This window comes from Panthera onca, chromosome X, assembly GCF_046562875.1.
Source record: "Panthera onca isolate mPanOnc1 chromosome X, mPanOnc1 haplotype 2, whole genome shotgun sequence".
NCBI lineage: Eukaryota > Metazoa > Chordata > Mammalia > Carnivora > Felidae > Panthera > Panthera onca.
The window spans coordinates 45,974,878-45,989,009 of NC_138357.1; the positions used below are offsets into that span (position 1 = coordinate 45,974,878).

The window sequence follows — 14,132 nt, forward strand, 5'->3', positions numbered from 1 at the left end:
GATAAAACTATCTTGTCCTCCATATTGTGTCAAATATCGACTATAAGGCATCTTTTTTAAGTATCATTGTAAAATATCATGATCATTTAATATCATACTTAAAACATTAAAAAATTCAAAAGAAGTCGTAAAAAAAAATCCCACACTCTCACTCCTACATTCTTTTCCTGCCGCCTCTACCCACCACCTTCCCCCATCTACCACCTTCGCCCCTTTTAATGCTAGTTAGGACTCCAGGGGAAATGGTGGACTGTAGGTCTTCCTGGAGGAGAGGAGGTGGGCGAATTTGAAGCAGGAGAGAGAAGGAGATAATTCCCAAACGAAGGAGAAATGGTCGATTAACCCCTAAAAGCTGATCCTCCCTGGCAATCCAAGAAGGGCGAATAGCAACTGCAAGAGTAAGATACCAGTTCTATTGTCTGTGATTGGCAAATACGAAAAAAGATTGACAGTATCAACTGGAGGGAATGCAGGGGGCGGACTGCAGTGTTAAATGGGAGGGGTAACTGAAGACTGGAGCTCATTGATGACGCGACCCTCACGTGATCAGGAGTCGACGTGTGCAGAAGTCCTTATAGTCCAGGGCCTGTTTCCCTGTAGCTGCTACGTATTGCTGGAGAAGGAGAAAAGTGCCCCGGATCCTTTCAGGTCAGTATAAAAGCGGGCGCTGCCTTGGGGATCCTGAGGTCTAGGAACCAGAGAGCAAAAGCTAGTCAGGGTCGCCACTGTTTTCCTAACATTACAGTCCGCCAAACTCCCATTTTTTGCAGGAGATTTGGGGCTGTTTGATGGGGGTGGGGGATGGGGGAGGAAAGGCAGAATGCTAACCAATTGAGGGTTCCTAGAGAAACAGAAACAATTTGGGAAATAACATGTGTCTTCCACTCCCTGCCTGCAGGGAGCCGGGGGGCACCGGGGAGGGAGGGCGGGGTTGCCTTAAAAGGAAGGAGAGGACAACTTTAGATGAACAAGGCCTAGAATCGTGAAAAGGATCAGAGATTCAGGTACTGGCCTGCTCAGCAAGCACTTCTGTCCTTCTGCAGGACTCTTGGTCTTTGGACGCGACACAGATCGAGTGAGGGAAGAGGCAGGAAAATCCCCTGGATCCCTGCAGGTCAGTGTAAGGTTGCCTCAGGTCCCTTCGGGTGGGGACGGGAGTGGGAGTGGGAGTGTGGATGACAGCAAAGCAGATCCTGGGGTCGCCACAGCCTCTCCCCATCCGGATTAAGCGCCGGAGGCCTTTGCAGAGCCTGCAGCGGAAATGGGGCGGGGGCGGGGGAGGTAGGAGAGACCGGGAAGGGGGAGGGGAGGCCAGATACTGCACCACCCGGTCTCAGGTGAGTGGCGGGAGTTTGGAACCTCTTGGGAAAGCCCAGGAGGGCGGGAATATTGGAGACAGGCCTCTAAGGAGAGGGTTAATTGCTTCTGCGCTGCTTCCGCTTGTGTGCTAGGAGAGGCCTGTAAGCAGGGCCTGCTGGGAAATGGTGGGCTGGAGCGGGAGAAGGGAAGATGGAGCTGGAGCCAAACGGGGAGGGAAGGAAGGTGGAGGAAGGGGTGGAGTCAGGGGAGTTCTGAGCTTGAGGACCTAGCTTTCTCTAGTTGGAAAACTTAGACATATTAGGGACCTGAAAGAGAAGAGGCCAGTCGCTATGGGAACCCATACTATGGCTGGTCTATTTGTCTGGCATCTAGTTTTGTTTCCTTGTTTTCTAGAATTAATTTATTCAAAAGAAATAACAGAAAAATACTCAACATGCAAAAGTCTTGTGAAGAAAATGAAGGAAAACCACAGAACATGCCAAAGGCAGAGGCAGGCCGCCCTTCAGAAGCTGTACCACAGGAGGCAGAAGGAAATCCTCAACCTTCCGAAGAAGGTGTAAGCCAGGAAGCAGAAGGAAATCTTAGAGGAGGGCCGACCCAACCTGGCCAGGGGTTTAAAGAGGACACTCCTGTGAGGCATTTGGACCCTGAAGAAATGATAAGAGGAGTAGATGAGTTGGAAAGGCTTAGGGAAGAGATAAGAAGAGTAAGAAACAAGTTTGTGATGATGCATTGGAAGCAAAGACATTCACGCAGCCGCCCTTATCCTGTGTGCTTTAGGCCTTGAATTTTTTTGTCTGATATTAAATCTGGCCCCTGCTTTCTTTCTGTTAGCGTTTTCTGATGTATCTTTGACTTTCGTTTTATTTTAATCATCTGGTGGAATTTTTTTTTAGGTAGTTCCCTTGTTACCAGCATCTCACTGGATTTTGTATTTTGACCCATTCTCCAGGTCTGTTTTTCAATTGGAAAGTTTCACACATATGCATGAAAATATATTCATACTATATTGTAAAGTAAAACATAACCGGTTAAAAAGCAGTATATTTAGTATCAGCTCACATATGTAGGATTAAATCCCAAATTGTGTGTGTGCGTGCGTGTGTATACATACATACATATATCAAAAACTGATTATTTCTGTGTAGTGTGAGCTTTTTTCTTTTTGCTTATATGTATTTTTTCATGAACACATGTCACACACACAAAAAGAATAAAAGTTTTATAAGTAAGAGTCAAATAATTTGCAACCGGCTTATAGGAGCAATGGGGGCACCTAAATTCTTGATGGAATAACTAAAAGAAATATGTAAACCTCAAATTACCTCTGGATCTCTTAGCCAGAGGAATAAAACTGGCAATTATTACAGATATACTTGCTTAGACTCAGTCTTTTCATGGGGAAAATATTTGCCTCACAGAGCTGCTGTAAGGAAGAAATGAGGCAACTCTGAGCTGTGCCAAGTAGACTCAGTCCTACCTGTGCATACAGAACTCCAACCCACTACAGAACATCAGTTATTGGAGGGAGGTCCCTGGCATGACTTACCTGTGCTCAGGAACAAGTTCACTAGTAGGCAGGGCATTGGGGGCTTCCATGCCAGTCATCTGCTGTTAAACCCCACTCCTCCCCTGGGTTCTGCCATGCCTGGTGGGCACTGCTACCTCTTCTGCTGGGTCCTTTACTCTGCTGGCCCTCACTGCTCCTGACACATTGGAGTGCTTGGGTGCCAAATCCCACTCAATTTCCTGGAGTCCTTACTGGGTTGAACCTCCATTCTTTTCTGAAGCCTGTCTGCTTTATAGTGACCCTTAACACAGGTGAGACTGCCCTAGGATTGCTTGAGCCACAGTGTCTTGCAGAGTTTTTAGCAAAACAGCCCCTTTTGTTTTTAATTCCAGGACGCTTCCTCTAACTAGGAGTCAGACATGATGAGGTCATTTGAGAAGTAGGACCAAGGTACAAGTTTGAATAAAAAAAGTGCTGTAGTCAGAGTTGCTGCTTTAGGTCTAAGGACTAACTAAAGTTTTGTCTTCCTTCTCTTGTGAGATGATCTCTCCCTGAAAGCGCCTGGCAGGCTTGTCCTACTGGTTCAGAAGACTGAATATGCATAAACTGCGCAAAACAATACAGGAAACCGATCTAAGGGAATAGTTTCCTTCACCCCATCCCATCCCCAATTGAAACGTGAAAAAAGAAAAAAAGACTTGAACTGTATAAATGCACTAATAGAAAGGCTACTATATAAATGTTCAGGATTTTATTTCCCCTACAGAACAAAAACTATCTTTTCTTCCTGACAGCCTCACATACTTGTGTTTCACTGAGACATCATGTTTTAATATTTAATTGATTTCTTGATTATTACTAAGGAGCTGGCGTTGTCCAAATTCTGCTATCGACTCAATAGTCTTCAACAAATCTTTTTATTTCTCTAGTATCATGGCAAGCAATTCCAAAAGGAAAATGCATGATGTAGATTGCACTCCAAATGTTTTCTCAAAGTCTTGCATAATCACCTGCATTAGAATCACCTTGGAGAGCATCTTTAAAATAATGATTTCTGGGGCTGACCTAAGACTCATTGACTGGCTGTAAAAGTAACAGCAAGTTCCTCTAGGGGATTATGATACACACTGAAGCATGAGGATGACTGGCATATACAGTATGCTTTACATTGTTTCAAATATGAACCCTAAAATAATTAGGAGACAATATGGATGAATTTTATTGAAATTCAGAAAGTAGAGGTCTACAACAGTATTTATATTTTTAAGTATGAACTATGAAAAGATTGACAGATTTATACATAAAATTTAAAAGATTCCCCTTGATAATGAAATACAAGATAAAAAGACAAGGGAAGAAATGTAATATTAGATACATTTTTTCTTGACTGAACACCATGTTTGGCCATGCATTCACTCCTTTTAATATGAGTTAAATATATTCAGGTACCCTTTTTGTGATCAGCACACAAAATGGTTAGCCAGTCCTATGCTTTTTGGCTTTGTTTTCATTTTTTCATTGTGATATAATTTGGGGGGATCTTCATGTCTCCAAACTATTCTTCAAAGTTGCAACAGCTGGATGGATGCTAGTTGGGCTCGACTCTGGTTGGAGTGAGATGAACTTCTAGGACCTCATTGCACCAGTTCTACAAGACAGGGTAAATCCATTCTCCTGGTTCTCAGAGGGGCTGTGCTCAGGTAGTCACTGAGGTAGACTTGGCTGTGCTCACCCAAGTCACTCCTCCTGAGGGTGGCTCTGACTATGATTTCTCTGTTCCAGCCTGCAGCAGGCACAGACTCTCTTAAGATGATGGCTGGGCTGCCCTGGACATACTTGGAGGACAACACCTGTCCTCATTGCAGTTCAGAGCAGTTTACCTTTGCTTCCTTCTCCCCTTCTCTTTTAAGGAACTTTGTGTATGGGATGAGATAAAGCCCCAAAGATTCATAACCAGAAACATTGGTTTATGATCATCTTTGTCTATGCAATTGTCTGAACTGGGTTTGGCCAGGTAACTTGGAGATAAAGCTGAAGAGATTGACTTTTCTCTCAGAGTCCAGTGAAGTAGCTCCCAAAACAATTGGGATGAAAATGGGTATAGATTTCAGGCAAGACCTCTATCATTCTCCTACTATCCAGCTTGCTCAGACTCCCAGAAGGCCTCTGTTGTGTCTGGGCCTGTTGGTGTGGTTCTGCAATAACTCTGTGTGTGTGTGGTGCAGTGCTTCTGATGTCTGTATCAGCCCTGGCTCAGGGATATAGGAAACCCCAGGTAAAGGAAGCTTACAAGAGTATGTGGTCCTACAGTTCAGGAGAAAAGGGGTGTCACCTCCTGTTTGAACAACATCCTTTCACTGTGGGCTCAGCCCCCAACTTGGGGGCCAGAGGAGTTAAGCCGTAAGTTGGTATGAAGATGCATTTGAAGGCATTGATGGTAGAGGAAACAATTGTTACCATTGCTCTTTTGGTCTGTCATCTGAGGAATTATTACCACTTTTTTTTTTCATATCCTGAAAAACTGGTTGGGCAGTAAGGTGAAGATAAAATTCAAGTTCTTGGGTTTAGGAAGGCAAAGTGGTTAAGTGTATGGCCTTGGAGTCAGAAAAAACTTGGGTTCCAAGCTGGGCTCTTTCCCTTACAGCGTGTAACATTGCATTAATCACTTATCATTTTTTCTTGGAGGACGCCTACTATCTTTGAGACTAGACCATTCATGGGCTCCCTGGAAATGGAACTCTTAGACCAAAGAGGAAATTTCCTCTCCATCACCAGCACTGCTGTTATCATCATCATCATCATCATCATGATCAATGTCATTATCATCATCAAGGGATGGTATTGAGTGAATACTCAGTGGATTCCTGTTGGGTACAGGCCACATACTGTGAAGATTTCTAATGATCAATGAGCAAGCCCTGGCAACCTATCATCTGAAAGAATGAGGCCAGTATAATGGAAAAGCAGTGGCTAGAATTGGATTCTCTATGTATAAAAAGTGTGAGCCCAGAGTGGTCCATTCATCTCTAAAATGAGTATGACTCTACATACACCCACAAGACTGTTGTGGGAAGTTAGTGCAGAAAACTATGAAATTCCTGGCTTACAACAGGCCCTCATAGAATGTTAGATCTTTGATCATCCTTATCAACATCATCATCATCATCATCATCATCATCAGGTGATGCTGAGATAATACTCAAATACAAACTCAGAAAGTCTGTGCTTCCTTGACTCCATATCACCCTTCCAAAGCAAAAGTCTATTCTTGTTCCTTTCATTCAACCTCATCCCTTGCATAAAAGAAGCAAATAGTGCATAAACTAAATGGAATAAATGTTATTCATTTAGAATTATAAAATAAATAATTGAATTCCATATACATTTCCAGCATTTATGCACTCTGGTGGCATGTGTGAATTTTAGAACGAGAAAATTTCCCTTTTTACATTTCCATGTTATTTAGCTACCTGCCTTAAAATTTGAAATCATGAAGAAAGTCTTTCTTTCATGAATTACAAAATATGGTGTAGAAACATCTCACTGACATGGAAAGGTATTTCTGACGATCATACTGTTTCATGAAAAAGCCAGCTGCAACACACACACACACACACACACACACACACACACACACACAGAAGTTAAAGAGAAATATCAAAATACTTCTAAATGGTATTATTATGGAAAATTTATAGCTTCCTCTTTGTTCTCTGTATTTCCAGTTTTAACTGTTTCAATGAGCATATGGATTTTTTATAATTAGAAAAGGATCATAAAGGTGAAAGTAGTATAATTCTGTTTCTCCTATCCCTTTAGCTGAGATAGGGCCTGATGGCTCTTCCAGTTCTTTGCATTCTGTTCCATCTTACTTCTGAGAAGAACCTGGTATAAGTGTTAGACCTCTGAGGGTACTGGCTGTGAAGCTTCCCCTCTCTGGGCCACTCTCCCTTGTGTGAAATCCTGTACTTCTGTCTTTGGTCACAAGGTGGCATTTCATAACTACTTTCTAAATATTCTACTACAAAGTGACATTAATTTTTCAAAAATAAAATAGCAATAAACATAATTTTCAAAGAACATTATGAAACTGATTCCGAATTCTGCTTTTAAAGATACACAGATATAGAAAAATACTGGTAGGATATACCTTCAGTTACATTTGCCTGAGCTTCCAGATTTACATTTCATTTATTTACTCATTCACTGGATGCCTACTGTGTAACAGACTGTGCTAGACAAAATCAGTTTATCCAACCCAGACTTTTCTCCTGAGACTCTATATTCAACTTCCTGTTAATACTGGCCACATGGACTAAGATAAATGTTAACCGACAATATTGCATAATTTTGTATGGACACATACTCATCACTTAGCCAATTTATCCCTTAATCCTGGAGGCTCACCACGTAAAGTGAAGGCAGTATGAAAAAAACTGGGAAAGTTTAGGTTTAAAGTAAGAAAATTTTCATTGAAATGGACATTTTCTTATTTCATAACACTTGTAATTGATCAAAAGGATTCTTAGTAAACTAGGAAATGGATTAATAATATAAGGTTTCAAATACAAGACATACCTATACATCTAGGGTTGAAAGTTAGAGTCTACATTACACATTTGACAACCATTGATGTAGATGATTTCCATGGTCTGCTTCCTTTCCTTCCTTTATTGAGCTCCTGCTAAGTGCCCTGTCCCTTGGCTAGGTCCTGAGACACAGCAGTGAACAAAAGAAAGTTCCTGCCTTTATGATGTGCATATTCAGATAGACACTCTTTTAAAAAAATTGAAGTAAAACTTACACACAGTGAAATGCACAGATCTTAAGTGTATACAATTGTGTGTAAAATAGGACACTTCCATTACTCCAAAAAATTTTCCATCACTCCAAAAAGTTTCCTGTCCTTTTCCATAGTCTGAATATACTACAATTTGTTTATGTACTCAGATATTTTGAACATTTGAGTTATCTCCATTTTTGTCTATTATAAATATAGCTGCTATGAACATTCTTGCATAAGTTTTTTTTAATGAATATGTGTTCTTATTTCTTTTGGGTAAATATCTAGTAGTAGAGTTGCTGGGGTATAGAAAGAGCAACTGTTTGACATTGTATGAAATGGCCAACAGTTTTCCAAATTGGTTGTACAACATTTTGTACTCATACAAACAATGTATGAGAATTTCATTGCTCCACATTCCACCAAAATGTCAATGCCATGAAAGAATGAAGGTGAGAGAACTATTCTAGATTAAAAGAGATTAAAAGACATACCAACTAAATATAATGTTTGAATAAGGATGGTAGATAAGAAAATAGTATTACATTAATACTAAATTTCCTGAAGCAATCATTGTATTGTGCTTGTTTAGGAGACTGTCCTTATTGTTAGGAGATAAAATGCCGAAGTATTATAATATCTGTGATTAGCTTCAAAATGTTTCAACATGAAGAAAGAGAAAGTAAATATGTAGCATAAGAGAGAAAGCAATTGGCAAAATATTAATTGCTGAATCTAATCTAGATGAAGGGATTAAGAGTATATGGACATTCACTTTATTATTCTTGAAATATTTTGGAGGTTTGAACTTTTTCAAAATAAAAAGTTAGTGAAAATGGGGGGAGGTGGTGGGGGAAAGCATAGATATCTGGTCAGCTCTCCAGAAGAAAAGGTGGCTAATGAGAATCTAGAGTCAAGATTGACAAATTCGGTTATCTGCAAACATGAGGTGATAGATTATGCAAATTTAGAGGAACACAAAGACAGGGACAGCTGCTTGAACTCTGCTTGTGGAAATAGTTTAAGAAATCATTCCAGAGGCCAACTTGTTGGGACAGCCCACCACATGTTATCAAGACTTTTTTGTAAAAGTTAGAATAGCAGGGCACCTGGGTGGCTCAGTTGATTGATCTCCTGACTCTTGATTTTGGCTCAGGTCATGATCCCAGGGTTGTGGGATCAAGCCCATGTCAGGGTGGAGGGTGGGGTGGGGCTCAGCATGTAGTATGTTTAAGATTCTCTCTCTCTTACTCTCTCTCTCTCTTTCTGCCCCTCTCCTCCTCTCACATGCTCTCTCTCTCTCTCTAAATTAAAAAAAAAAAATAGGGGCTCCTGGGTGGCTCAGTCAGTTGAGCATTGGACTTTGGCTCAGGTCATGATCTTGTGGTTCATGGGTTCGAGGCCTGAGTGGGGTACTGTGCTAACAGCTCAGAGCCTGGATCCTGCTTCAGATTCTGTGTTCCCCTCTCTCTTTGCCCCTTCCATGCTTGCTGTCTGTCTTTCTTTCTCTCAAAAATAAATAAAAATTAAAAATTAATTAATTAAATTTAATTTAAAAATAGCAATATCTACACACCATGGATAGGATTAGATTATTGTGGGAGGAAGAGTGGAGCTTGAGAACATCTAAATATCCAATTAAAGGAAATGACCTTAGAGAGTTAAGACAAAAATATATAGTTTAATAAGAAGAATTGAATATATTGTATGAGATATTGATGATGTGAAAAGACTATGTGAACTGCTTTGCCAGCAGGGAACGTATCAAAAAAGGGGAGTCACGGAGACCAAGGTTGGACCTATCCCATTCAGCCACAATCCAAAACAGGATGAAAACAGTAGTCAGAAGCCCTAGAGCAAGTGTTCACAGTCAGGAAGAAAATACAGCAATGGTAGGAATGGAGTAACAAGCGGTGTGAGGATGCAGCAAGGATGGGAGTAAAGAAAAAGAATCCAAAATAAGAGTAACGTAACCTGTATTTACAGCAAAGCCAAAGGTGAAACTGGACTCAGACTAGAAATATATCAGGACTATAGTATAGTGGTGTACATAAAGTTACCCTCCAAGAACAACATTTTATACTAATGTTCTAAACATTCCACAAACGGAGCTCATCTCCAATAACAGCTAAAAACTGATATGAAAATATATTAAAAAAATGTTTTCTACTTGTCAGGTTCTTCTTGTCTTTGAGAATTCTGTAAAGGTAGAATGAAGATTTCCCAAAGTTATGCTGAATTCATAGAGCTGTTTAAGGATTATTGAATATGACATTCTGGAATCACCTTAAAAATTTTTTTTAATGTTTTTATTTATTTTTGAAGGAGAGAGAGACAGAGCATGAGCGAGGGAGGAGCAGAGAGAGAGGGAGACACAGAATTTGAAACAAGCTCCAGGCTCTAAGCTGTCAGCATAGAGCCTGATGCAAGGCTCGAACTCACGAACTGTGAGATCATGACCTGAGCCGAAGTTGGACGTTTAACCGACTGAGCCACCCAGGCGCCCCTGGAATCATCTTTTTTTTTTTTTTTAAGTATATTTATCTATTTTGAGAGAGAAAGAGATAGAGTGAATGCCTGAGTGTGTGGGGGAGGGGCAGAGAGAGATGGAGAGAGAGAATGCCAAGCAGACAGTGTGGACCCTGATGTGTCTTGAATCCATGGATCATAAGATCATGACCTGAGCTGAAATCAAGAGTCAGACACTTAACAAACTGAGCTACACAGGCATTCTTGGAATCAGCTTTTTGTAGGATAGGACAATACTTTAGGTGGGGAGATCAGAAAGGAGGCTGTTGAGTAGTTTAAGGGAGGTACAATCAATAGGTCTTGGTAACTGATTGGATGTGGACACTAAGAAAGTCTGGTTTAGGAAGCTTGTTGAATCTTAGTGTTTTAATGTAATTTAATTTAATTTAATTTAATTTAATTTAATTTAATTTAATTTATTTTACTTTAGACCAATATAGTTAACATATGGTGTTATATTACTTTCAGGTGTACAATATAGTGATTCAACAATTCCATTCATCACCCAGTGCTCATCATGACAAGTGCACTCCTTAATTTGCATCACCCATTTACCCATCCCCCCAATCACCTCCCTTCTGGTAACCATCAGTTTGTTCTCTATAACCAAGAGTCTATTTCTTGGTTTCTCTCTCTCTCTTTTCTACTTTGCTCCTTTTTTCCCCTTAAATTCCACATATGAGTGAGATCATATGGTATTTGTCTTTCTCTGACTCACTTATTTTGCTTAACATTATACTCTTTAGCTCCATCCATGTCATTGTAAGTGACAAGATTTCATTTTTTTCCGTGGCTGAATAATATTCCAATGTATATATCACTCTTTTATCCATTTATCTGTTGATGGACATGTGGGCTGCTTCCATAATTTGGCTATTGTAAATAATGCTGCTATAAACATAGGGGTGCATGTATACCTTTAATGAGGGTTTTGTATTTTTTGGGTAAATACCCAGTAGTGTCATTACTAGATTATAAGGTAGTTCTATTTTTAACTTTTTTGAGGAACCTCCATACTGCTTTCCACAGTGGCGGCACAGTTTATATTCCCACTAACAGTGTAAGAAGGTTCCTTTTTCTTCACATCCTTGTAAACATTTGTTGTTTCTTTGTTTTTGGCCATTTTGATAAGTGTGAGGTGATATTCATTGTAGTTTTGATTTGCATTCCCCTGATGAATGATGTTCAACATCTTTTCATGTGTCTGTTGATCATCTCTATGCCTTCTTTGGAGTAATGTCTGTTCATGTCTTCTGCCCATTGTTAATTGGATTATTTGGTTTTTGGGCGTTTAGTTGTATAAGTTCTTTATATAGTTAGGATACTAATCCTTTATCAGATATGTCTTTTGCAAATATCTTCTCGCATTTAGTAGGTTGCCTTCTAGTTTTGTTTCTTTCACTGTGCAAAAGCTTTTAATGATGATGTAATCCCAATAGTTTCTTTTTGCTTTATTTCTTTTGTTTCAGGAGACATATCTAGGAAAATGTTGCTAGAGCCAATGTCATCAGAAATTACTACCTATGCTCTCTTTTAGGATTTTTATTACTTCACACCTCACATTTAAGTCTTTAATCTATTTTGAATTTTTGTATATGGTGTAAGAAAGTAGTCCAAGTTGGGGTGCCTGGGTAGCTTAGTTGGTTAAGCGTCGGACTTCGGCTCAGGTAATGATCTCACAGTTCGTGGGTTTGAGTCCCGTGTCAGGCTCTGTGCTGATAGCTCAGAGCCTGGACCCTGCTTCTGATTCTCTGTCTCCCTCTCTCTTTGCTCCTCCCCTGCTCATGCTCCATCTCTCTCTCTCTCAAAAATGAATAAACATTAAAAATTTTTTAGAAAGTAGTCCAGGTTAATTCTTTTTCATGTAGCTGTCTAGTTTTCCCAGCACTGTTTGTTGAAAAGACTGTTATTTCCCCCATTGGATATTCATTCCTTTGTCAAAGATTAATTGACCATATAATTGTGGATTTATTTCTGGGTTTTTTATCTTCTTCTATTGATCTATATGTCTATTTTTGTGCCAGTACCATACTACTTTCATTACTACAGCTTTTTTATATATCTTGAAGTCTGGAGTTGTGATACCTCCAGTTTTGCTTTTCTTTTTCAAAATTGCTTTGGCTATTCGGGGTCTTTAAGGTTCCATACAAGTTTTAGGACTGTTTTTTCTAGTTCTGTGAAAAAATACTTTGTATTTTTATAGGGATTGCATTAAATCTGTAAATATCTTTGGGTGGCATAGACATTTTAAGAATATTTGTTCTTCTAACCCATGAGCATGGAATATTTTTCCATTTCTACATTAATTAAGATAAAGATCTCAGGGGCGCCTGGGTGGCTCGGTCGGTTGAGCATCCGACTTCAGCTCAGGTCACGATCTCACGGTCCGTGGGTTCGAGCCCCGCGTCGGGCTCTGGGCTGACGTCTCAGAGCCTGGAGCCTGCTTCCGATTCTGTGTCTCCCTCTCTCTCTGCCCCTCCCCTGTTCATGCTCTGTCTCTCTCTGTCTCAAAAATAAATAAACGTTAAAAAAAAATTAAAAAAAAAAAAAAAAGATAAAGATCCCAGAGAGATTTTGGGTAGGGAGAGAGAACTGAAAGAGAAGACATTTAGTACAAGGTAGAGAATATAGGTGGTGAAGTCGAAAAGTAAGTTGAATAAAATAGCATGGAGCTCAAAAGAGAGATATATGGTAGAGACACAGTTTTGGAAGTCAATGTTTATATGACAGTGTAAATCATAGGATCATTTGAACATTGTAGTAGGCTGAATATTGTTCACCAAGGATATCCAGTTTCTAAATCCCTGGAACGGGTAAATTTTACCTTACATGGCAAAAGGGATCCTGCTGATGTGATTAAGTTAAAGATCTTGTGATGGGGAGATTTTCTTGGATTATGCAAGTGGGTCCTAAATGTAATTGTAAGTGTCCTTATAAGAGAGAGGCACAGGGAGATTTGACTTCAGAAAAGGAAAAAGCAATGTGATAATGGAAGCAGAAAATATAGTAGCACAACGTAAGGCAAAGAATGTCAGCAGTCAACAGAAGCTGGAAGAGGAAAGGAATGGATTCTCTCCTGGATCCTTTAAAAGGAATCAGACTTGACAACACCTTGAGTTTAGCCTTGTAGAACTCAAAATTTGGAGTTCTGGCCTCCAGAATTCTAAGAAAATACTGTTATTTTAAGTTTGTGGTAATTTGTTACAGCAACAATAGGAAACTAAACACTAAAACCTTTTCATTTTGAGAATAAAAAAAAATGACTGTGAAAGAACTCAGACAGATACCAGTATTTCAGGGGGCCTATTGCTTATCGGCCCTGAATACAAGTGGTGGTGTCAAACAGATCTGGATTCAAATTCAGGTCTGCTCTTAGTAGCAGTGTGACTATGGGCAAGCTATTTAAACTATATAACTAAGTTTCTCTGTAAAATTGAGACAATAACAGAGCATCTGTCAAAGATCTGTTGTGAGGATTAAAAGCAAATATCCAATTATGCCCCAGTGCATAGTAAGAACTTCATAAATGGTGATTTTGGAGATCCATATGTATAAGCATGAGTTACAGCTATTATTGTGTAGTTAGTAAACATTTTTAATGTGGAGATGAATCAACAATGCTATTTTTTTTTTTTTGAAGAGTTGTATTACATTGTTCAGCTGAGTTCAACAATGTATGAGAGCATGTGGAGGCTTGGTGGCAAAGCCTACACTGTTAATAAAAAGTTATTAACAGCATTCATTTAGACTGCTGTATGTGTGTGTTGCATATATATTTTTGGGAAAAAATAGGTCAAAATGCAACTTGTTAAGGATGTGAGATGGCATCAAAATCTTTTTCTACTTTAATAGTTACTTTTTCTATTAAGATCTCTCTCCTTCCTGGTCCCCTTAAAAATTTCAGGCATTTACACAGAAGTTAATTATAGTTATAATGCTAATGATAAGCTCCCTTTACATATGAACATAAACTTGAACTGATTTTTAAAT

At 39.5% G+C, this 14,132-nt stretch overlaps 1 protein-coding gene across 1 annotated transcript; it reads left to right on the forward strand.

The window, feature by feature from the left end:
- Positions 1-528: 528 nt before the first annotated feature.
- TCEAL8 (transcription elongation factor A like 8) lies at positions 529-2,693 on the forward strand. Its single transcript, XM_081793865.1, has 3 exons — positions 529-648; positions 1,044-1,114; positions 1,714-2,693. The coding sequence occupies exon 3, from the start codon at positions 1,754-1,756 to the stop codon at positions 2,105-2,107; it is 354 nt and encodes a 117-aa protein (XP_081649991.1). The 5' UTR covers positions 529-648; positions 1,044-1,114; positions 1,714-1,753; the 3' UTR covers positions 2,108-2,693.
- Positions 2,694-14,132: the final 11,439 nt, after the last annotated feature.

Coding starts and splice junctions, on each gene's coding strand:
- TCEAL8 (XM_081793865.1), top strand. CDS start 1,754: ATGCAAAAGTCTTGTGAAGAAAATGAAGGAAAACCACAGAACATGCCA.